The following is a 25382-nucleotide window of genomic DNA, read 5'->3' on the forward strand; positions in this document are numbered from 1 at the left end:
GGTATTTTTTAAAGTATGTAGGGTGGTTGCTACTTCCTGCTCACAAGGTGCAACTTCCATAATGTTATCAAGATAAAAGACTACCATGATATTCTATTGGATATTAAGGAAACAAAGGTCCCTCTGGAATGATACTCTATCATAGAACAGAAGTCTTTAAATATCCGTGAGGTAATACAATGACAGTGCTGTTGCAATCATGTGAAAGCAAACTGCTTCTGATTATTTTTGCTGATGGGAATTGAAAAGAAAGCTACTTTCTAGTTTTCAAGTCAATAGCTACCCTCTAGGTGCCAAGAACTGTTCTGATTTGCTCTAGTAAAGATCCCCCGCATGTGGAACCACAACTATGATTGGCATCAACATTTGATTAAATTTTTAATAATCCACAGACATTCTCCAAAACTAATTTGGCTATTGCATGAGCCAAGATGAGTTAAAAGGAAAAGACTTGTATCTTTCATATCTTTAATGGTGGCACTAATCTCTGTGATTTCCCCAGTGATCAAGTTTAAATTTGGTATTCAACTTTGGCGTGGGTAAGAAGTTAGCTAGGGAGGTTACACTTGTTCCTATCAATCATAATAGCTCCCTATAAACCTAATGTAGGAATTCTGCTACTCAATATATCTATATTCACACATATTTTGGGACTGGAAAAATAACTCCGGAGTGGATCTTTAGTCCCACTTGACTTTCTTAAATCTCTAATCACTGGAATTTTGGTGGTATTTTGAGACTGCAGAGATTAGTATTCAGAGCTAATATCAATTAACCTCCAGAACATATGAGAATTTCCCATTCCTTAGTTCACAATCACCCTGGTAAAAGGATACAAGTGCCTCTGGAAATGGCCTTAGGGAAAAGTCACCATTTATACCTGACTGCACTATGGGACTCTTCCTCAAAGACATCTGGCCTCACCCTTAATTAAGGGACTCCAGGTTTGTGAACTGGTTTATGTCTAAGATTCAGGTAATATGTCTTGAATCTCTATTACAGTGATTTCAGTTAGGTTTCTACCTATCAGTCCCAGGATTTTTCCACCTACATATGTCAAATAGCACTTAAGCAGGCTGATGGTTTTTATTCATTCCTAGAGACTCAGGGATCAATAGGATACCACCACCTATACTTGCAGTCAAAACATCCCGATTTTCACCTCTTCCTGAAGGTTATTATAGTAATTGTGCTAAACATGCCTTTGACAGTTAAGCCTCTACCAGGATATAAAATCATGGATCCCAGTTTCAATGTGGGCTCGTGATCATCATCTCTAATCTACTGAGGGCAGCTACAGAAGAATTTTTCAAGGGTATCTGTTCTCCCTCATTCAATGCCTTGAAAAGAGTAAATTCTATGGGCCCTCCTGGGCATGGTGTGAATAGAGTATGACTAAGCAGAATGACTATAATAGAGCAAATCCAACATCCTATCTCCCTAAACCTTGAGATTCTTTCTTCTACAGTATGCCAGGGAAATTCTGGCATCTCAGCATATAGATTGTAAGCTATTATTGAGAACAAGCTTCTAGTAACCCACTTAGAAGGACTTGCAGATGCTCAAGTCAACACAGCAAATCTGAATCCCAGGTAAGTATTTAGCAAGATCCTACAGCTTCTTCATTGTATAAGCTCTCCTCCAAGAGCATTCTGTGTACTTCCCCATTAGGGCTATACTGAAACTCTTTCTTCCAACTCATGTTTCTAAGCCTCATTCATATCAGCTCAAATGCCCCCATCCCATGTCATAGGTCCTAGGCCATATTCACCAGTGCCCTTACCTTAGCATAACAGAACTAGGTCTCACATTTAATTAATATTGCAACTCCAAAGCCTTCATAGTCAGGCCCTGGACTTGATCCTCAGCCATATCTTCCCCTTAGCTATAAGAGATAATAGATTTCTTCAAACCTGTCAAGGAAGTTTTCTGAATTTCTATTCATGCCTGATATTTGGAACCCAAGGCTATTTGTCTTTTCTTCATGTACTCTCACAGAAGCAGTCAGAAGAGCCAAATGACACAACAATTTTAGTAAACCTCACTGTCATAGCAGCTACGTGATAGAGATTGATCTTTCAAAGTCGTGCCCTACACTGATACTCCATTTCATGCCACTACTGATAGTCTGAATAATTGTGATGCCACTCCATGCTATAGAATACCACCGTTTCATTTTCCTTGGCAAGTAGTTTATACAAGTAATCATCAGACATGCGAGTAATACCATCCTAGAAAGTCATTTTGAGAGTCTCTTTTCTGAGATTAATTCTAATCCCTATAACTTTATCAATCAGGTTTCTCGGAAGAAAAAGCACAGAAAGAGAATATAAAAAAAGGACCATTTATAAAAATCAAAGCTGGGCACAGTGGTGCACACTCATAGTCACAGCTACTTGGGAGGTTGAGGTAGGCGGATTGCTTGGGGCCAGGAGTTTGAAGCTGTGATACAGTATGATAGCGCGTGTCAATAGCCACTGCATTCTAGCCTGGGCAACAGAGCAAGCACCATCTCTAATAAATAAATAAATGATAAAAAATGAGGACAGGGTTAAGCAAATCACCAATAGATAGCAAGGAATCCTGAGATTAGCAACAGTGGAAAGCCATTATTATCCTTGTTCTGCAGAGACAAAGAAAAGGAGAGCTTATTAGAATCCTGCAAGAGTTATTCAGCTGTAGGATAGGATCCCAGTCAAGCATTGTGGCTTTTTCTGCTCATAACACTAGTCTACATGAGGTGCGGGCAAACTTTGGGCACCCTTTTGAACATACCTGTTATTGTGTGAGGAAATCAATAAGGAACAGCATAAGATTATTTGTAATCTGCTATCTTTTCTCAGCTATTGAATTTGCAGACAAAATCAATTTGTGAGTTAATACAGAAATCCTTCTACCAATTTTCACATAAACCTTAAAACCACTCTGACAATAAAGGTTAATAGAAACAGCTTTTTAACTCTATTAGTCTGTTTTCACACTGCTGATAAAGACATACCCAAGAGTGGGCAATTTACAAAAGAAAGAGGTTTAATTGCATGTACAGTTCCATGTGGCAGGGGAAGCCTCACAATCATGGCAGAAGGAAAGGAGGAGCAAGTCACTTCCTACATGGATGCCAGCAGGAAAAGGGAGGGCTCGTGCAGGGGAATACCCTATTTTAAAGCCATCAGATCTCATGAGACTTATTCACTGTCATGAGAACACGACAGGAAAGATTTGCCCCCAGGATTCAATTACCTCCCACCGGGTCCCTCTCTCACATGGGAATTCAAGATGAGATGCGGGTGGGCACACAGCCAAACCATATCATTCTGCCCCTGGCCCCTCCCAAATCTCATGCCCTCACATTTCAAAATCAATCATGCCTTCCCAACAGTCCCCCAAAGTGTTAAATCATTTCAGCATTAACTCAAAAGTCTGCAGTCCAACATCTCATCCGAGACAAGGCAAGTCCCTTCTACCAGTGAGCTTGTAAAATCAAAAGCAGGTTAGTTACTTCCTAGATACAGTGGGAGTACAGGCATTGGGTAAATACAGCCATTTGAAATGGGAGAAATGGGCCAAAACAAAGGGATTACAGGCCCCATGCAAGTCTGAAATCAAGCGGGGCAGTCAAATCTTAGAGCTCCAAAATGATCTCCTTTGACTTCATGTCTCACATCTAGGTCATGCTGATGCAAGAGGTTGGGTCCCATGGTCTTGGGCAGCTCTGCTCTGTGGCTTTGCAGGGTACAGCCTCCCTCTGGCTGCTTTCATGGGATGGTGTTGCGTGTCTGCAGCTTTTCCATGTGCACGGTGCAAGCTGTCAGTGGATCTACCATTCTGGGGTCTGGAGGACAGTGACCCTCTTCTCACAGCTCCACTAGACAGTGCCCCAGTAGGAACTCTGTGTGGGGGCTCTGATCCCACATTTCCCTTTCTCACTGCACTAGCAGAGGTTCTTCATGAGAGCCCTAGCCCTGCAGAAAACTTTTGCCTTGGCATCCAGGCATTTCCATACATTGTCTGAAATCTAGGCAAAGGTTCCCAAACCTCAATTCTTGACTTCTGTGTACTAGCAGGCTCAACACCACGTGGAAGCTGCCAAGGCTTGAGGCTTGCACCCTCTGAAGCCATGGCCCCAGCTCTATGTTGGCCCCTTTCAGCTGCGGCTGGAGCAGCCGGAATGCAGGGCACCAAGTCTCTAGGCTGCACGCAGCACAGGGACCCTGGGTCTAGCAAATTAAACCACTTTTTCCTCCTAGGTCTCCAGGCCTGTGATGGGAAGGTCTGCCAGGAAGACCTCTGATGTGCCCTGGAGGCATTTTCCCCATTGTCTTGGGAATTAATATTCAGCTCTTCGTTACTTATGCAGATTTCTGCAGACCACTTGAATTTTTCCTCAGAAAATAGGATTTTTCTTTTCCATTGTATTGTCAGGCTGCAAATTTTCCAAACTTTTATGCTCTGCTTCCCTCATAAGACTGAATGCTTTTAACAGCACCCTAGTCACCTCTTGAATGCTTTGCTGCTTAGGTATTTCTTCTGCCAGATACCCTAAATCATCTCTCTCAAGTTCAAAGTTCCACAAACCCCTAGGGCAGGGGCAAAATGCCACCAGTGTCTTTGCTAAAATATAACAATAATCACCTTTGCTCCAGTTCCAACAAGTTCCTCATCTCCATCTGAGACTACCTCAGCCTGGACCTTATTGTTATATCACTATCGGCATTTTTGTAAAAGCCATCCAACAAGTCCCTAGGAAGTTCCAAACTTTCCCACATTTTCCTGTCTTCTCCTGAGCCCTCCAAACTGTTCCAACCTCTGCCTGTTACCCAGTTCCAAAGTCGCTTCCACATTTTCAGGTAACTGTTCAGCAACATCTCACTCTACTAGTACCAATTTTTTTTTTTTTTTTTTTTTTTTTTTGAGACAGAGTTTCACTCTTGTTGCCCAGGCTGGAGTGCAATGGTACAATCTTGGCTCACTGCAACCTCCGCTTCCTGGGTTCAAGCGATTCTAATGCCTCAGTCTTCCGAGTAGCTGGGATTACAGGCATGCACCACCACACCTGGCTAATTTTGTATTTTTAATAGAGACAGGGTTTCTCTATGTTGGTCAGGCTGGTCTTGAACTCCTGACCTCAGGTGATCTGCCTACCTTGGCCTCCCAAAGTGCTGGGAGTACAGGCATGGGCCACAGTGCCAGACCTCAATTTAATTAATTCGTCTGTTTTCATGCTGCTGATAAAACAAACCTGAGACTGGGCAATTTACAAAAGAAAGAGGTTTAATTGGACTTACAGTTTCATGTGGCTGGGAAGCCTCACAATCATTGCAGAAGGCAAGGAAGAGCAAGTCATGTCTTACACGGATGGCAGCAGGCAAAAAGAGGGAGTTTGTGCAGGGGAACTCGTCTTTTTAAAACCATCAGATCTTGTGAGACTTATTCACTATCATGAAAACAGCATGGGAAAGACTTGCGCTCATGACTCATTACCTCCTACTGAGTCCCTCCTACAACACGTGGGAATTCAAGATGAGATTTGGGTGGGGACACAGACAAACCATATCTGTAACATATCTGATGATCAATTCAAACTGGATGAAAGGGATATTGACTGCCTTCCTCACCTCTTCTTTTTAAAACTCTTATCCTAATGACCTGATACTGATTCTGAATGAGATACATGTTCTATTGCCATCCAGAAAATATATAAGAATTGCCCTATATTTGGAAAACATGGTTTATGTCTCAAAAGACAAGTGGCCCTAATTAGTAAAACAATAGTTTAATAATAATTATTTAAAAATCCAAATCATAGTTGTGGCATTGTCTTCCAACATTTAATTGATTTCTGTTTAACAGATCTATAGAGCAGTCAACTGAATCACATAGAGTTACATGTTGAAATTAGTTTATGTTGGCAGATTAATCAGGAGATTACCATATTGCTTAAATCTGTATGTTCAATAGACTAAAGTTATTGTCCTTATACTCTGTCCTATCACACTTGAAGGTTTAATTAGCCATTTTGTCTTGGATAATAAATTGTGAACCTTAGCTTTATAAAAGATAAAGCATTTTATGTCCCCCAATTCTTTTTTATTCAGCCTTGGCTAAAGTTAGAGCTGAAACTAGAGCCCACAGATTACAGTTAGCATCTTACCGAAGAACTCTGAAAGAAGGGAAGTACATTACAAAGTATGTGACATACCATTATCGTATATTATACTGATAAGGGTAAAAGCTGAAAAATATTTATGTGTCAGCATGAAGACACTAAGAATGCATGACAATTAGGTTGGAATGAAGGACCTATCAAGCCATATTTATTCTTATTCCATACCTTGTCATATGAAATTGGGTGGTTTGTAAGAAACTCTCTAGTCAGTTTCCATGACATAACTAACATATTATTACATAAACTTCAACTTTGAAATTATTTGCTTAATTGTCCAGGATGTAAAATTAAATTTACTCAGTGTATATTTAAGTAATTGAATTTGAATTTCTTTACAAAGCAACCCACTTCACTGATCTTGTTAAAATTAACTCAACCAGTATTTTAAAAATCCTTAAGATTCTTTTGGAGTTAGTGTAAAACAAATGTTTTCCTCTTTGCATGAATTGCGGTACAAGTAAAATAATGATTACAGCAGACACATTTTTTAGCCACCACATAGAGTCTTGACTTTTTCCATGCTATCTGCCTCTAGGTTGATAGTCAAAGCATATGGATCTGCCATTACTGGCAATATAAAATATCTGCACTCCAGGGTCTTGTTGAAGCCTATGACCTCAAACATTTTATTGCCTAATTCATTTTAAATGCTGTATTTCAAGAATAACATGCTTAAAGGATTGTCAGGATATTTATCCTTGTCTCAAACTGGGCATTCAGTTTCTACTTTATGAATAAAGCTCATTAAATAAAATTTTTTGAAATCTTCGCATCAGGAAAATATGTGCCTCTTTCTTGATCAATTGGTTACTCTTGATCTCAAAAACACTACAAAATCCTCTGGTTGGCTGATTTGTTGCACTGTTCTGGGTTCGTATTTTCCTTCTCTTTAACTTCATACTAGTTTGCCCACTTATTTTTATCTTGCTTTATAGTATGTGTTTTCTGTATGCTGCCTGAAATTCCCTGGAGTAATGCAAGTATAAATATGTAAGAATAAACATACTTCAGACTAGATAAAGGATCAATGCTTATAGGACCAGAGGAAAAAAGTCCCAAATGAATTTATGACAGTAAACAAGTACTAAGATACCAATAGAACATTTGAAGAGATTTTGAGTCATCGAAGCCAAAAGTATGTGCCCACCAAAACAAGTGCCAAGAATCTTTGAAAGAAGGAACTGTTCTTCAACAATTTTTTCAATGCAGCAAACACATAGGCTTTGTCCCTGGAGCATGTAAGTCTGGGCTTACTTATGTTCCCCAAATAAGTGTCCTTTGTGTGTGGAGCACAAGAAAATACATATATGCCCTGTCCTGTTAAGGTGCGAATTTAATTTCTACATTACACAATTATCAACAATCAGGAGTATATTTCTCAAGAACAGAATTAAAAATTGGATGTTCAAAGCCACATGCCAACATCTCCAACTTGCTCTTTTGTGATGTTTCAGTCACTAAATGCAGTGGCTGAGTGTTATCTGGCTTTTCTGTTCAAATTCTCTAAGAGGCTCTAGAAATAACTTAGCCAGTATAATGTAACACTGGCAACTTAATTTCTACCTTCAGAACAAGACTGGAACTGAAACTGCAAACAGCTTGTGAAATATCAGCCAAATTACTTCCCCGAACTCCTGTTCCATATATGCTGTGCATTGTTAAGTATTTTAAGACCTCTTATATTCGATAACCCCCTTTACAATCCTGTAAAACGCTTTATAAACACTTTCCTGTGTGTCAGATGCAAAATCTTACCCTCTTCAAGCTGCAGATAAGGACACTGAGATGTTGCCAAATACGCTGTTTTGTCCCACAGCACATACTGAGGAAGTGGTAGAACCAGAACCAGTCTGTGACCCCCGACTTTGTTTTACTTGTGCGGAACTCCTGATCTCATTAAAGGTGCAATACCAGCGATGAGACACTGCGTGTGGCCAACAGTGGCCTTTGTGGCCAACAAAGGCCACTGAGCAGTCCTAGGAATTCAGACTTTCAGAAATGTCTCAGAAGAACTAAGTAGAAGACAGGTTGTGCAGGTGTACAGTACAGCCTCAAACTGGTACCACCGGGAATGGTTTGCAAAACAGGAAGGTGCAGTAGGGTGTGCCGGGACTTAGTTAACCTGGCACTCCCCCACCTCCTTCCCCGGCGCCCCGCTGCCAGGTTACTTCTGGCCCGGTGCCCTTAACGTATCTTTTCCGTGTTTAACTTAGAGGACTACGTTCCCATCGCCCTTCTTCCTCTACCCGTCACCCTACAGGCCTACCTGACAAATGTGGGGACGGTTTAGCCAAGGCCCGTTGGCCCACGAATGCCCAGGGGTGTCCCTTATTTCTGAGAGTGGGAGGGAGACAGCCCAGGCCCTGCAATGACGCGCCCGGCTAGGGGGGCGCGGTGGCGCGGTCGGGAGGGTGTTGTGTCTTCAGCAGGCCTCAGGGCGGCACTCTGGTTCCGCGGCCGGAGCGCTCGGGCGGGCCGCTGGGCGCCGACCCATGCTGGCTGGGAACGTGTCTCCCGGTGACGCAGCCCCGGGTGGGGAACGTGGTGCGGCCGCGGCGATCGTACGCGCCTCCGCCGCCCCCGAGAGGACGCGCGGTGCAGCGGCTGAGTGGCGGCGACGGCGGCGGCAAACGCAGAGGTGCCGGTCGGCGCAGGGGAGGAGGACGCGGGTGCGGTCTAGGAAGTAGGTCCCGGGCGCTTCCGCGCTCAACAAAGAGCGGGGCCGCCCCCATCAGGTACCGAGCCGGCCCCGGGCCCCGGCGGGCGGGGAGGCCCCGTCGGGCAGTTCGCGGGCGGCCGGGGAGGGGGAAGGGCCGCAGCCCGAACGGGGATACTGGACGCCGGGGGCCCTTCGAGGCCCGTTTCTCTTCCACGGCCGCTGGCGGAACGGAAGGGAAGGGGCCGGGCCGCGAGGGGTCGTAGCCCGCGACGCCGACCCGCCTTTGCTCGTCCCTCGTGCAGGCGGAGCTGCCGGCAGAGGCTCCATGTTGGGAAGCGGCGCCGTTCGTGCTCGTTAGCGGGAATCGGGGAGCCGCCGGCTGAGCCGGCGGGGGCCGGGCCCTAAGCGAAGATGGAGGCCCCGCTGCGGCCTGCCGCGGACATCCTGAGGCGGAACCCGCAGCAGGACTACGAGCTTGTCCAGAGGGTAGGCAGCGGCACCTACGGGGACGTATACAAGGTAAGTAAGGCTGGCCCTGCTTTTTTTTTTCCTGCGGTCGACTGGGTCCCGGGAATGGGACGAGTATTGGGACGAGTGGAGGATGCTTTTATTGTTGCCTCTAGGGGGGAAGCGGCCGAGGTCCCTTTTACTCGGTTCTGAGCAACCTCGACTCGTAGCTTATGCTAATCTCTACCAACAAGCAGAACTAACCACACAGTTGCAAACCGCTGTTGCACTTTTTTGTGGTTTAAAGGCTTTTTAATAGGGCTTATTTATGGTATTGAAGGGAATTTGAATGTGCTTGTGGAATTACACCGAAGGATGCTCTAGTGTTAGCATGGAAAAATGCTTCATGGAAGATAGGAAAGAATATTGACATTCAGACATTTGCATTTTTTAAAAAAAATTTTGTTTTAATGGATGAGTTTGGCTAAAAAAGCCATATAAAACCCTGTCTCTGAGCTTTAACTGTAAGCAAACTAATATTGGTGACATGTATGCAAACATTATCCCATATAAAACGATGCTTTTCCTGGTAGAAGTTTGATCGTTTGTTTTTGGTTGACGATAAAAATGTAATATTAACTTGCTGAGTTTTGTTTTACTTTAACGGTTCCTTTCAGGGATTTATAACATCCCATAACCATGAGTGGATATGAGCTGATGTCTTTGTATTGTGCTCTTTTGTGATACTTAAGACAAACGATGAGAGTGAGTTACTCCTAATTTAGTATTTTAAAAAGCATTGTAGAGAAGCAAACCCAGTTCCCCAAATCCGCTGAGTTATTGAGTGGTTCAGAGGAAAGAGATTGAGATTGCCTTATGCTTTTTGTTTTGTGTTCCAAAAAGGGAATAGCGTTGTTTATTGGATTTGATCATAATACATATCTCATTGTGCCAAACAACACTTATGCATATCCGCTGAGATGGTTTTGTGGCATTTGGGTAATTAACCAGTAGATTCCTCTGGGGTTATGTTGTTGTTTTGCACAGGTGGTTCCCCTCTTTCTACTTACTTTTAATTTCCTCCCTATTAATATTACCCTTTCAAGGTGGTGGTACTATAGCCGTAGCACTGTTCGATTCTACTGAGATATACTGTAATGGATAGGCTTTTTATTCCTTAAACAAGCATTCGAGTCTTCTGTACCAGTCACTGGTAGAGGTACTGAGGTGATGAATTGTGAGCAAGGTTCCGGCTCTTACCTTTTGAATACCTTTGAACTCAACGTGTATGATTGTAACAATCCTCTTCTTCTTTATGTAAAATTAGAGGTAGTTAACTTCGTTGTTTATCCAAGGATTAGCCATTTTGTGGAATGCTCTTTAGAAAATTGAAATTCCTGTTTCCTTTCTCAGTCTCATTTTTTAGTCATCTTTGTCTTATGATTCACTGTGTATTAGACCAGTTCCGTTTAGTTCATGTTAATTTACAATAGTATAAATTCTACTTGTTGTATATATTCTCTTCTCCCTACTACAATAAAGTTTTAGGAGTGTTTTCCCCACAAAGATCTTAAGACGTGCACCGTTTTTCTTCATAGATATGGTAACTAAAACAACTATCTGGAGCAGGATTTTATTCATGCTAGGGAAAAAGCAAAGATTATGTTTAAGGGGCAGCTAATGCCTACCTTTTACCCTGGTGCCTTCCTGTCCTAGTCTCTCTTCTGCAGTTCCCAAACAGAGGATCAAAAACTGAATATTCATCACCCTCTACCTTCACCCCTTAACACATGGTCCCCTACTCTCACAGTGTTGCTTCCTCACACTTACATGTATATTCATTCCACACTAGGCCAGCCTCTGATTCTAAACATCCTTAAGGCATTCGTAGCTCCTTGTCTTTTGTTTTCCTTTGTTCTAATTCCTTGGAAGCACCTTCCACCCCTCCATTTCCACCTGTTGCTATAATACCTGTCCATGAAAACCTTACCCAAATACTCCTGGGCAAGACCTAGCCCTTCCCCCCTTATTTCTCAGCCTCATCTACCACTCTCCGTAGTCATTCTGCTCTAGTCACACCGGCCTGCTTGCTGCTCCTTAAACATAATAAGCATCTCCCCATCTTTGGGTCCTTGTTCTTGCTATTTCCTCTCTTCGTAATGTCTCCCCCTTCCCACCACCCCCTACTGTAGGGCTTGCTCCCTTCCTCCTTTTTTTCACACCCTCTCAAATCTTTTTTTCTACTTTGTTTTTTTGCTTTGTACTTATCACCAACAAAATGTTTTACTTATTTTTTTCTTGTTTTTTATTTATCTAGATTCACTAAAATACTCCATGATGGCAGGGATTTTAATCTCTTCACTGCTCTGTCTCTGATTATGCCTACCACAGAGTACTTCCTAAAAATTTGATGAATAAATGAATGAACGAATATCAGACTCTGTCACCTAGTTCTCTGAGCATATGCTTTTGACATAACACTAAGTTAGCATTTAGTACTCTGTGTATTCCTGTAATGCCTTCTGCTTGTTTGTTTAGTTACAGGGTCTCGCTCTGTCCCCCAGGCTAGAGGGCAGTGGTGATCTTGGTTCATTGAAACCTCAATCCCCCTGGCTGAAGTGATCCTCCCACCTCAGCCTCCCAAGTAGCTGGCACTACAGGCGAGCGCCACCATGTCTGGCTAATCTTTGTATTTTTTTAGTAGAGAGGGGATCTTGCCATGTTTCCCAGGCTGGTCTTGAACTCCTGAGATCTGCCTGCGTCAGCCTCCCAAAGTATTGAAACTACAGGCATGAGCCACCACATCCAGCCCTAGGATGCTTTCTAGTGATACCCTGCATGTGTATTTTTATTACACATTTCAACTATTTGAGTTCTCTGGGGAAATATTTCTGAAAAACTATTTTATAGTATATCCACTATCAGTGATCTAAGTCCTATAGAATTTTGTCAGTTTAAATTCACTCCTTAGTATGCCTAAAAACGTGTAACCTGAAACTATAGTGCTACATTTTTTAAGCTCTGGGCAATTAGAGTAATTTTACTATTTATCACTGTGTTTCTGGTAAGCTGAAAATCCTAGGAAGTTTTAGAAGTATTTTCAATGTAGGATATAAACTAGTGAAATAACTACAGTAAAGAATAATGGGCCAGGCGCGGTGGCTCAAGCCTGTAATCCCAGCACTTTGGGAGGCCAAGACGGGTGGATCACGAGGTCAGGAGATCGAGACCACCCTGGCTAACACGGTGAAACCCCGTCTCTACTAAAAACTACAAAAAACTAGCTGGGCGAGGTGGCGGCGCCTGTAGTCCCAGCTACCCGGGAGGCTGAGGCAGGAGAATGGCGTGAACCCGGGAGGCGGAGCTTGCAGTGAGCTGAGATCAGGCCACAGCACTCCAGCCTGGGGGACAGAGCGAGACTCCGTCTAAAAAAAAAAAAAAAAAAAAAGAATAATGAAGGTAAATTAGCCACTGTTCTACTCAGATAATATCCCCTTTTTTTTTTTGAGATAGGATCTTCCTCTTTAGGCTGGATTCCAGTGGCACAATCAGCTCACTGCAGCCTTGAACTCCTGGGCTTAAGGGATTCTCCCTCCTCAGGCTCCTCAGTAGCTGGGACTACAAGTGTGTGTGGCAACATGCCTGGCTAATTTTTTTTTTATTTTTATTTTTTAATGTAAAGACAGGGTCTTCTTATGTTGCCCAAGCTGGTCTCAAATTTTTGACCTCATGTGATCCTTCTGCCTCAGTCTCCCGAAGGGCTAGGGTTAATGGGTGTGAGCTACCAAGCCTGGACTTATCCCCACTTTTTTTTTTTTACACCTTAGGTATCTTTTGAAGCAGGAGCTTTAAAAGGACTATGGCTTTCAGATTCTTCGTGATGTTATGTTCATCAATACCACACATCCCCTTTGAAGCTTCCATCTTTCCTGAGAATTCCCAAGAGGGAGAGTTCAATCTTATATTGGCTGTTCCTTGGTTGAAAGAAGAGGAGGAACATAGGATTCTTTTAGATAAATGGAGTGAATCATTGAGGGCAAGAGCAAGAAATGGTAGAGGGGAAAGAAACACAGAAGACAAAAGAAATTTGGTGGATGGTGGATGAAGGATTAAATTTCAACTAAGTAGCTTTTATTTGTAATTACTGTAAAAATTTAGATTTGCCAACAGGAAGGATAAATCTGGAGATTTAGATTCTCAACTACCTTCTGACCACAAGGATCTAGAACAACTACAGCATCATGATACGGTTTGTAATCAGTAGTACAAGCCATTTGGGCAGTCCTTATCCAAATATTTGTATCAAAATTGTTTCCAGCCTAGATTTCGGAGAAGTTCTAGGAATTTGGCTTTTTATTTTTATTTATTATTATTTTTACCTTTCATAGAATATAAATTTAGACTGGGCAATCCCATGAATTTTTTTCTAACCTTTATTGCTTTATCTGATTGATTATAGAAGAATAACATGTTTAGTTCCCAGAGGACAGAAACAGATGTCTCCTGCACATCTCTGTAATGTAACAAATGCTCAATAAATATTTATTGAACAAATTAGTTGTAGAAAATTAATGAGAGATAAGTACTACTAATAATTTCATACAGTTTATTTCAGGCTTTTTTCCTAAATGTTTTTAAGCCAGTATTTCCAAAATGGTTTTTATGTTTAATTTATGATTGGGATTATGCTATAACTCTTTTTTCTGATTGATTGAAATGATCAGCATTTTCCCTAGTCGTTAAATATTCTACAAACATAATAATTTTTTTTTTTTTTTTTTTGGTGACAGGGTCTTGCTCTTTTCCCCAGGCTAGAGTGCAGTGGTGTAATCACACAAAAGAATTTTTTTTTTGAACGGAGTCTTGCAATGTCGCCAGGCAGGAGTACAGTGGTGCGATCTCAGCTCACTGCAACCTCTGACTCCCTGGTTCAGGCAATTCTCCTGCCTCAGCCTCCCAAGTAGCTGGGATTACAGGCATGTGACACCACAGCCAGCTAATTTTTGTATTTTTAGTAGAGATGGGGTTTCACCATGTTGGCCAGGATGGTCTTGATCTCCTGACCTTGTGGTCTGCCCACCTCGGCCTCCCAAAGTGCTGGAATTACAGGTGTGAGCCACCGCACCCTGTCAGAATTACTATTTTTAAAGGATCCATTGAATGAACCTTCATTTAGTTAATCATTCTAAGTTGCATATTTGTTATTTCTAGTTTTCAAACTTTTTTTGCAATTATAAATGATACTATAATTTGTGTAGAAGTCTTTGTCATGTAGTCTTGTCACTAACATGGATTCCTTTGGATGCTAGATGAAGTAGGTCTGCTATGAGGAATCTCCTTTATGTATGCCTTCACTTTCCTTTCCTCCATCCAAGAGTCACCATTCTGGAATGGCTTTAGGCACTTTGAAACATATCCCAAGATCCCATTTTATAGAGACAAAGCTTAATGTATCATCACACTTCTATAATAAGCATTCACTCATTAAAGAAGTATTTATTAGGTGCTGACAATGTGTTAGGGTATGGGGATACAAACATGAGATAAAGAAAGTATACTATCAATAAAAAGCATATAGTTTAGTCAAGAAAACAGATGTGGCCAGGCACAGTGGCTCACGCCTGTAATCCTAGCACTTTGGGAGGCCAAGGCTGGTGGATCACCTGAGGTCAGGAGTTTGAGCCTGGCCAACATGACAAAACCCTGTCTCTTTTAAAAATGCAAAAATTAGCCGGGCATGGTGGCAGGCGCCTATAATCTCAGCCACTTGGAAAGCTGAGGCAAGAGAATTGCTTGAACCCGGAGGACAGAGGTTGCAGTGAGCTGAGATTGCGCCACTTCACTCCAACCTGGGCAACAAAAGCAAAACTCCATCTCAAAAAAACAAAAAAGAAAACAGTGATGTAAGCAGTCATAATTTGTTAGAAAATTATGTGCCATAGAAGAGAAGTGGAAGAAATGCCCAACTCTGTCTTTATTGGGGATGAAAGAAGGGAGAGGGGAGTGTGAACCAAGGAAGATTAACAGAGGAAGGGGCGTTAACTGGATTTTTAAAAGAAGACCAGTGGTTTCTAGGTAGAGAAGATAGGAAAAGATGTTCCAGACTTTGGGAATGGTATGTGCAAACACCTGGAGGCTTGAGAAACTGTGATGAGTTTTGAGAGGTCTGCATCTGTATTCATTCCAGGTTCAGTGTGACATCTGGCAGAGATGTCATTTCAATTATTTATTTATTTTTTTTATAGATGGAGAATAGAGGCTATTTTCTGGCAGGAAACACCAGCTAATGGACCCTGTGTGTCATATCAAAGAATTTGGACCTTTTCAATTATTTATTTTTATTTTTTTGAGATGGTCTTACTCTGTCACTTCGGCTGTAGTGTAGTGACATGATCTCAGCCCACTAGACCCACTGCCTCCCAGGCCCAAGTGATCCTCCCACTTCAGCCTCCTGAGTAGCTGGGACTGGCACACACTGCCATGCCCAGCTAATTTTTGTATTATTATTATTTTTTTTTAAAGATGGAATTTTGCCATGTTGCCCAGGCTGGTCTCAAACTCTGAGGCTCAAGCAATTGACCCACCTCTGCCTCCCAAAGTGCTGGGATTATAGGTGTGAGTACACGGTGCCCTGCCTAGGGAAACACTTTTTAGGAGGAAATATCTTACAGTGTAGTGTATAGATTTTACAAAGTGGCCAGAAATGTAGAGACCAGTTCCTGAATAATCCAGATGAGAGCTTATGCAAGACTAAATGTAGGTGGTGGTATAGAAGATGAAAGGAAGGGATGGATTTGAGTCATATTTAGAAGAGGATCAAAAACACCTGGTAATGGGGAGGCGGGGGAGGTGGACGGGGAAGAGGAGAAGGGTAATTGATGGCATTTAGAATTTCTGGCTTGAGTGAGACTACATTGATGCTATCAACAGAGTTAGGAAATACCAAATTTGTGGAGTCTGGATTTTGTGTTTGGTTTTGAATATAAGGCATTGCATAGGTGAATATGTCTGGTAGGTGGTAAGAAATGCAACTCTGGCCTTGAGAGTTCTGGACTGGGGATACAGGTTTGGGAGTCATCATCACTTTATGGGTGGTACGTGTGAAATATAGGTGAGGTCACCCAGGAGAGTTTGTAGGAGAGCTGAGGAAAGGCTGTGACCTTAGAGGGGTGGCAGAGAAAATAATACATTGAAGGTGTCTGAGGAGAAACAGAGCGGTATGAGGAAGCTCTTTTCATAAGAACCAAAAGTTTCAAGAGATCATCTCTATCATCTCCTGCCTCCATTCTTGTTCCTGTCTGCTCTAACTACAATGAGGAAAATGAATTCATTCTCCAAAAAATAAAAATCTGAAGTTTTGTGTCATATCTCCTTTATTTCCCTTGTCTGTAGAATAAAGTCTTAGAATAATATGCCTATTAAGGCCCTGCTTATCCCAATACCGTATTCATACTGAACTTTCAGTTATTTATATGCACTCTACTCTCTGTCTTTCAGATTTTTGCAAGTATTCCTTTAGAACACTCTTTCTCTTCCATCTTATTGCCTGCTCTTTGGGTTTCTGTTTAAACATTACATTTCTTGGTGGAGGGGAGGAGGGGGCTTTTCTGTCCCTTAGAGTAGGTCACATCTAGCAGCTGTATGTTTTCAAAGCTCTATGTACATTTTTATCATGATACTCATCATTCATTACTCATCATTTTTGCTTGTCTTCCTGGTAGACTCAAACTGCGTGAGAACAGAGATCTTAAGTCTACTGTTGACACATCTATAGTAGGATATTGCCTAGGATATAGTATGTGCTCAATAAATATGCCTTGAAGGAGTAAGCAACATAGTGGTCATGCAAGTAAGGAGTTGGGATTACAGGCATGTGCCACCATGCCCGGCTAATTTTGTATTTTTAGCAGAGACAGGGTTTCTCCATGTTGGTCAGGCTGGTCTCAAACTCCCGACCTCAGGTGATCCGTCCGCCTCAGCCTCCCAAAGTGCTGGGATTACAGGTGTGAGCCACCGCACCCGGCCCACTGTGATTTTTAATTAAGTTCAGCGGTTGGTTGTAGGTTACCAAGTCTTATGTTTTTAAGCATGACTTTGTAAGCAAAGAAAATATAGCTGTTTCTTATGTCTTCTCTCCACCAGTATACTCTGATCTTTAAATATTAAGAATCTAGTCCGATGCCTAAAAATCTGAAGGTAATAGAAAATGGATGTATGTGTTGTTATTTCTCTGACATTTGATATTAAAACATCACCCACTTTCTTATTTTTTAATAGTAACACAGTTGAACTATGTGAATATATTGTCCTTTTTGTGTCCTGTGTCTGACATTATGAGAGACTCCTGGTTTTCATGTTTGAGTGTGAGAGTGAATAACTTGGAAAAATAGCTTAACAGTAGAAAACAAGAGATGAAAGATTGTCCTTCAAAAGCTTTATTTTAAATTATATTTCTTATTAAATAAATGTTATGTTAAATATTGTATAAGATCACTGCAAAAATAAAACATGTTTTATTGGGATGATGTGTTACTGTGTGGATATTTACTATTTTAAAAGTCATCTGGGTAAAATCTTATTATTTATTTTTCTTACTGTTCAGAGGTAGGCTTATTTTGTGACTGCCTAAAGAGAGAATATGGTTCTGATGGTGAATGTGAAGCTCTGAACCATACTTGGGAGCAAAATACATGTTCTGAAAACTGTAACAGAAGTCTTTAAAGTACTTTCAACTTGGTGAAGATAGACATAAAACAGTGCCGTCTCTAGTGCAAGTATAGTGATGCATTACTAGTATAGTCCCCAAATTGACTTGTGGATACAGCTGCAACCTTGGACTTATTCATCTAGTATTCTAGTTCTTTGTTTACATAGCTTTAGCATTTTCACTTTGATCATCATTTCCAGTGTATTTTATGAAGACAAATGGGATAGAATACAGATTGACTTAGATTTCTTTTTTTAGTTTTGCTTTCAACATTTAAAAGGGTTTCACTTGTGAACTAACATTGTGGTTTCAGACCAAGAACACAGAAAGAGAAACACAAACTCTGTTAACAAGTGATACGTGTGTTTTCGGGGCTTTGTTGTCAATTTGAGAACTTTGACTAAGATAAATCACTTGGTGGTATTAGACTGTTGTGAGTATTTGCATATGGAGAGTGTTATTAGAAGGCTGTTACTTTCCAGTGACGTGAAGTATTGGTCAAGTTCGAGAGGGTAGATGACTCTCTGAGAAGTACAAGATGAATTTAGGCCTAATATAATTTTATTTGTTAAATGTAATCTCTCATGGAGATTTTGAGACGATGATGTGGGAAGCCCAACTGATAGTCACATCTGTCCTTAGAGGTGTTTGGGCTAGTGAGTCATATTGGCCCCCACCTTCCAACATTTTTATGAAAATGAAATAGGATTAACATGACTAAGAATGACTAATGTTTGTATAACCCTCTCATGATCAGTGTGTGATTTGTTTCGCACGATAATCTAGTGAGGTAGGTGGAACAGATGTGCTATCATCCCTATTTTACTCACGAAGAAACTTACTGTTACCCTCAATCTTACTGTTAGTAGATAGCACTGTAAGGACTTGAATCCAGATCTTCTGATTCCACAGTCTCTGCTCTTTCCATTATTCCAAGCCACCTTAGGACTGCATCTTTAAATTCACTACTCTACACATAGTCCTTAACACATTGTCTACCATGCTATAGGCACTATACATATTATGGTCAGATGAGGCTTAGCAGCCTCATCCCTCTGCTGAGAAATGAGGGATTTATGGACTTATTTGAATACATAAAACTTAAGGTCTCAGCACCAGTTTTCAGATGCACTTCATCCTGGTTATCACTTGGTCATTACTGTGACACTCATGTTTCCATTCAGAGCCTAGGCTTGATTTACCTTTGCTATCAAGATGACTTTGGCGGGGTGTGGTGGCTCACACCTGTAGTCCCAGCACTTTGGAAGGCCAAGGTGGGTGGATCACCTGAGGTCAGGAGTTTGAGACCAGCCTGACCAACATGTTGAAACCCCATCTACTAAAAATACAAAAATTAGCTGTGCGTGGTGGTGGACGCCTGTAATCCCAGCTACTCGGGAGGCTGGAATCGGGAGAATCACTTGAACTGAGAGGTGGAGGTTGTGGTGGGCAAAGATTGAGCCACTGCACTCCAGCCTGGGCAACAAGCGTGAAACTCCATCTCAAAAAAAAAAAGAAAGAAAGAAAGATGACTTTGCCAATAGCCACCTTACAATACAAATAGCTAAAAACAGAAATGCTCCCGTTTTTGGTTGCTGCATACTCTTCCTGCTCTGCCTTCTCTTGTCCTCATTTTGTTGGAACTTTAGATTCATGTTTATTGCTAATTAACTGAGTCCTATAAACTAGGCTCTGTAATGCTATTATAAATTAAAAATGTGAATTATTTCCGGCAGATAGAATAACCTGCCTTAAGTAGCACTCGCTAGGTTTGTTTGCTTCTCTCTGATTTAGGATAATTAGGACTGCCTGTGAAGGATTGTGACTTCCAGCTTTGTCTTTTTTTTTTTTTTTTGACACAAAGTCTTGCTCTGTCGCCCAGGCTGGAGTACAGTTGCATGATCTCACCTCACTGCAGCCTTCGCCTCCTGGGTTCAAGCAATTCTCCTGCCACAGCCTCCTGAGTAGCTGGGACTACAGGCGCATGCCTCATGCCTGACTAATTTCTTTTTTATTTTAGTAGAAATGGAGTTTCACCGTATTGCCCAGGCTGGTCTTGAACTACCAACCTCAGGTGATCTGCCTGCCTTGGCCTCCCAAAGTGCTAGGATTATAGCGTGAGCCACCACACCTGGCCGAATTTTTGTGTTTTTAATAGAGATGGGGTTTCACTATGTTGGCCAAGCTGATCTTGAACTCCTGAGCTCGTGATCCACCTGCCTTGGCCTCCCAAAGTCCTAGGATTACAGGTGTGAGCCACCACACCCAGCCCCAGCTTTGTCTTATGAATCAGTGTGTTATTTCTCACCTACATGCATCCCCTTTGTAGGTGCCCCGTGCCTTCTTGACCCCCTTAACTCTTCATGTATCCAAATCGGAAAGAATCATGTTAAACTCAATATATTTTTAAAGACATCTTTTAATGAACGACTTTTGCATTTTCAGCTTTTGGCTCATCATTGTAATACATGCTAGAGATGTTTGGGTCCTTTACCAGTTTTTTCCAGAAATTGTTTTCTGTTATTCTTTCTGTAGTAGTAAAGATCTACAGGTAGGACTTACCTTCCTATATGTTTGTCTCTCCCTTCCTTGCCTCAGCACAGATAGCCTCCTTTTACCTACCTTTTTATTTTCAAAATACATTTTAAGTGATACATGTTCATTTTTTGTTTTTGTTTTATTTTTATTTATTTATTTTTTGAGATGGAGTCTCGCTCTGTCGCCCAGGCTGGAGTGCAGTGGCACAATCTTGACTCGTTACAACCTCCACCTCCCAGGTTCAAGCCGTTCTCCTGCTTCAGTCTCCTGAGTAGCTGGTACTACAGGTGCGTGCCACTACGCCCGACTAATTTTTGTATTTTTGTAGAGACAGGGTTTCACCATGTTGGCCAGGCTGGTCTCGAACGCCTGACCTCAGGTGATCTGCCCCTCTCGGCCTCACAGAGTGCTGGGATTATAGTCGTGAGCCACTGTACCTGGTGATACATGTTCATTTTTAAAACTATATAGGAATGAAAAATTACTTGTGTCTCCTTTACTAAGAGATAAACATTCCCAACTTTCAAAATTTCATATTAAGGACATACGTGTAAATCATAGAATAGATATGTATAATAATATGCAGTATATATTATATAGATGTATAGTTGATAATGTGCTTTTAAATTTAATAATAAATGTATAGCAACTTTTTGTCAGTAAATATACATATTTAATACTTGTGTATTATTTTCTTGTATAGTTATATTTTTTAATTCATTGTATACAAACATACAACCAATTGTCTCCAATATTTCTTTTTTGTAAATAATGCTGGGATCGGTATCTTTGAACAAATTTTTTTCACACAATCTTTATTATTTCTTTAAATAAATTTCTAGAACCATATTTCCTAAATTGTCTTAAAGGTTTTGGTGAATTTTGACCAATTATTCTCCAAAAAAATTTGCACCCATCAACAGTGATTGAGAGTTCACATCTTCCCTACCTTGAAACTCAAGCCCTTTCCTCCCTTTCCTTTGCCATTAAGACCTCCAGATAATTAGTTCAATTTAAGTAAGCCTCTGTAAGTAATTCTCTTTTTAATAAAATCAATCTGCATTAGAAAAGAGTTGGGAGAAGTCTTTTCAGAGACAGATGAGTATCCTAATAGATTGGGTGGAAGACCTGAGGTCGAAGTCATGTGAACAGATTTTGAGTCATTCTAAAGGAAGGCTTACTGTCTGCCTGGGAGTGCGGAAATTGTGCAGTTTATAGCCTCCTTCCATGGGATAGGAAGCATGTGTCCAGACCTGTATAACTGTGTGGAAGCCAGCTTGGAAATAACTTGCTCCACAAAAATTAAGGAGTTTTAAACTGCATGTTCTCACTCATAAGCGGGGGTTGAACAGTGAGAACATAGGGATGCAGGGAGGGGAGCAGTACACACCAGGGCCTGTTGGTGGTGGGGGGCAAGGAGAAGGAACTTAGAGGACAGGTCAATAGGTGCAGCAAACCACCATGGCACACATATACCTATGTAACAAACCTGCACGTTCTGCACATGTATCCTGGAACTTAAAGTTAAATAAAATAAAAATTGAGGAGTTTGGGAGCTAGCAGGGAACCTGTGGCTGGCACATAGTGCATATAACCCCTATCTTGTCCTTTACAAATGGTCATTTATAACTTCTTATTTAAATAATAAGGATATACTGTGTTGGGAAGTAGTGGTCTTTTTTTGGACAGTTTCGATTGCTAAAGAAAACTTCCTTATGTGGATCTAAAATCTGCCCTATTGAATCTCAGGGCAGGTACAGATATTTTTATTCATCTTAGTAATTCCTTGCTGTCACTCTGCTAATATTATCCTTGTACCTGAGGTACCTGATGCTTCAGAGGTGCTCAGTGAATCAATGTTAAACTGATGGATGACTAATATATGTAGTGATTAAAGCCTTTCTTTTTCCCAAAATGATTTATAAAGAAAGTAAAATGAAGCACTTTCTTTACTCTTGCTAGAAGATAAAATATAGCATTCTGTTTTGGATAGAACACTTTCAACATTTATTTTTTGTTTTATTTTTTGAGACGGAGTTTCACTGTCGCCCAGCCTGGTGCTGTCTCGGCTCACTGCAGCCACTGCAACCTCTGCCTCCCGGGTCGAAGCAATTTTCCTGCCACAGTCTCCTGTATAGCTGGAACTATAGGCGCCTGCCACCATGCCCTGCTAATTTTTGTATTTTCAGTAGAGACAGGATTTCACCATGTTGGCCAGGATGGTCTTGAACTCTCGACCTCAAGTGATCCACCTGCCTCAGCCTCCCAGAGTGCTGAGATTACAAGTGTGAGCCACCATGCCCGGCCTCAACATTTATTTTTAAAACTTAAAAAAAGTATTGTAGGCTGGGCGTGGTGGCTCATGCCTGTAATCCTAGCACTTTGGGAGGCCGAGGTGGGCAAATCACCTGAGGTCAGGAGTTCGAGACCAGCCTAGCCAACATGGTGAAACCCCGTCTCCACTAAAAATACAAAACTTAGTCGGGCATGGTGGCACGTGTCTGTAATCCCAGCTTTTTGGGGGGCTGAGGCAGGAGAATTGCTTCAATCCAGGACACAGAAGTTGCAGTGGGCTGAGATCGTGCCACTGCACTCCAACCTGGGTGACAGAGACTTCGTCTTTAAAAGAAAAAAAAAAGAAAAAGTATTGTAATTTTGTAGAAACCTGAAAAAAAGAAATGTTGCCTTTGTTGTCATGAATCTAATGTTGTAACTACTATCATTTTTGTTGGACATCAAACTTTGAGCACATAGTCAAAGTAAATAGTAACTAGACTGGTGGGAAGGGTCTGGAATTTATATGGCATGGCATATTGAAAAATTCATGTTTTGTCTGTAGGTAGAAGCAAACTTTTATATTTTATCTGAGCAGAGTTAGAGCTTAGGCCTCCTGACTTTCATAGGGACTCAATACTTATTGAATACATTGATGAATTTAGAGATCTGAATTTGTCATATAGTAAAAGGAGCAGGTTAAGTCATTGTTACCTTACAAACCAAAACTGAGACCACTGAAGAGAAATTATTCGAGAATGTATTTGCTTATCACAGAAAAAACTTTACAACTACAGTTATCCTAAAAATGAATGTGTTAGGTTGACCAAATGACCACCATAGATTAAGTAGAAGAGATTTGCTCTTTAAAAGAGAGATTGGATTGGATGACTTTAAAAAATTCCTGCAAACTGAGATTCCAGAGAATAGTATCTCCGTAATAGTTTCGTTTTAACTTTGTCTATTTTCACTATTCCTTATGTGTGGCTAATTTTTTAGGATTCTGTTCTTGATCCTCTTCTCTTCTGACTACTTATTGTAAGTAATCTCATCCACCTGCCTGCATTCAGTAACATTGATGATGCCCAACTCGGTTTTCAGTCCAGTTTAGCTCTTGTTAAGCGGCTTTTAAGTTAAAATTTAAATATGTCCAAAACTGAGCCCCCATCTATATCTCTCTCCCCTCCACAGAATGTGTGCTTCCTTCTATGTTTGTCATCTCAGTAAATGGGACCACTCTCTACCCAATTGTGCAATCCAGAACAGGAATTATTCTTGACTTGCTCTTTCTTTATGTTTCACAGATAGTTTGCCAGTTCCTAGTGGAGACAAGCTTGGACTACAGTATGGCACTGGAAATAGAAGGAAGTGCATGGATTTGGCTTATATGTTTAAGCTGTCAGGATTTGCTGATATATCAGACATGACGAGTGTGAAGGAAAGAAAAAATGACCTGGGTTTTGGGCTTAAGTGAGTGTGGATGGAGGCAGTAAATTTGATTTAGATTGGGAATATGTGGGAATGAAAAAGTTTGTGGAGAGGGATAATCGAGTGTTCTGTGTTAGACACATTAATGTTAAGATGCCTGTCAGGTTTCCATGGATGTAGGAATCTGGAGCAAAGTGCGGAGAGATGTGCCCTGGAGATAGATGGTCAGCTACATAGGTGAATGTTAGATAAAGAAAAGCTGCAGTTCCATGATCAGTTCTGGTAGGTGAGAGAAGAGGGGGTAACAAAGAGGCTGAGGGATTATTGAAAGTTCAAAGCAAGAGGAAAGGAATAGTTCTTATGAAGAGTGGAAAATAAAACCTGTAGGAGAAGTTGTAGTTTGAGATTTGTGTTGATTTGCAAATAAGACCAGTTAGCATGATTTTGTAATTTTTTTCTGGTAACTCATAGCTATTTGATGCCAGTGTAGAATTAGTGGATAATTGGGGTTAATCGGGATTAGGATTTTGCCAGGCTAGTACGATAGAGGGAAGAGGAAGTTTACTCCTTATAGGTAAGGGAGGATGTATGGAATTGAGAGAAATAATTGATGGTCATGGAGAAGTGCATTGGCAAATTGATGAGGTGGGAGAATGGCTGGAATGGGAGGACTAGAATAAGTGAGCTGAAAGGATAGGAGGTAGTGATTAGGAAGGAAATATAATGTTAGTTAGGTCAGAGAATGAAAAGTCAGAGTAGTTCCAGATACTGAAGTCACTAAGAGTGGTAGAGGCAAGAGAAAGGATAGAGAGGAAACTATGAACCAGGGGTCATAAAATCTTAAAGGAATAAGGATGACTGGCTAGGCACAATGGCCCATGCCTGTAATCCCAGCACTTTGGGAGGCCGAGGCGGGCAGATCACGAGGTCAGGAGATCGAGACTATCCTGGTCAACATGGTGAAACCTCGTCTCTACTAAAAAAATACAAAAAACTAGCCAGGCGAGGTGGCGGGCGCCTGTAGTCCCAGCTACTCAGAAGGCTGAGGCAGGAGAATGGCGTGAACCCGGGAGGCGGAGCTTGCAGTGAGCTGAGATCAGGCCACAGCACTCCAGCCTGGGTGACAGAGTGAGACTCCGTCTAAAAAAAAAAAAAAAAAAAAA

General features: G+C 41.4%; 2 protein-coding genes across 3 annotated transcripts in view; one reads left to right on the forward strand and one right to left on the reverse strand.

Annotated features, from left to right (window-relative positions):
* The window catches only part of ATL1 (atlastin GTPase 1), a 100340-nt gene extending 92060 nt beyond the window's left edge, over positions 1-8280 (reverse strand). Inside the window, exon 1 of the mRNA XM_011956893.1 lies at positions 7922-8280. The gene's annotated coding sequence lies outside the window, so the exon portion shown is untranslated. The remainder of the gene's footprint in view (positions 1-7921) is intronic.
* A 367-nt stretch (positions 8281-8647) lies between these two features.
* MAP4K5 (mitogen-activated protein kinase kinase kinase kinase 5) overlaps positions 8648-25382 on the forward strand; it is a 108030-nt gene continuing 91295 nt past the window's right edge. Inside the window, exons 1-2 of one of the 2 annotated variants that reach the window (XM_011956887.1) lie at positions 8648-8901; positions 9128-9344. In XM_011956887.1, the coding sequence (XP_011812277.1) occupies positions 9237-9344 (108 nt within the window). In that variant the 5' untranslated portion in view covers positions 8648-8901; positions 9128-9236. The remainder of the gene's footprint in view (positions 8902-9127; positions 9345-25382) is intronic. The other variant, XM_011956888.1, reaches the window with a different exon arrangement.

This window comes from Colobus angolensis, unplaced genomic scaffold (assembly GCF_000951035.1).
Source record: "Colobus angolensis palliatus isolate OR3802 unplaced genomic scaffold, Cang.pa_1.0 Scaffold428, whole genome shotgun sequence".
Taxonomy (NCBI): domain Eukaryota; kingdom Metazoa; phylum Chordata; class Mammalia; order Primates; family Cercopithecidae; genus Colobus; species Colobus angolensis.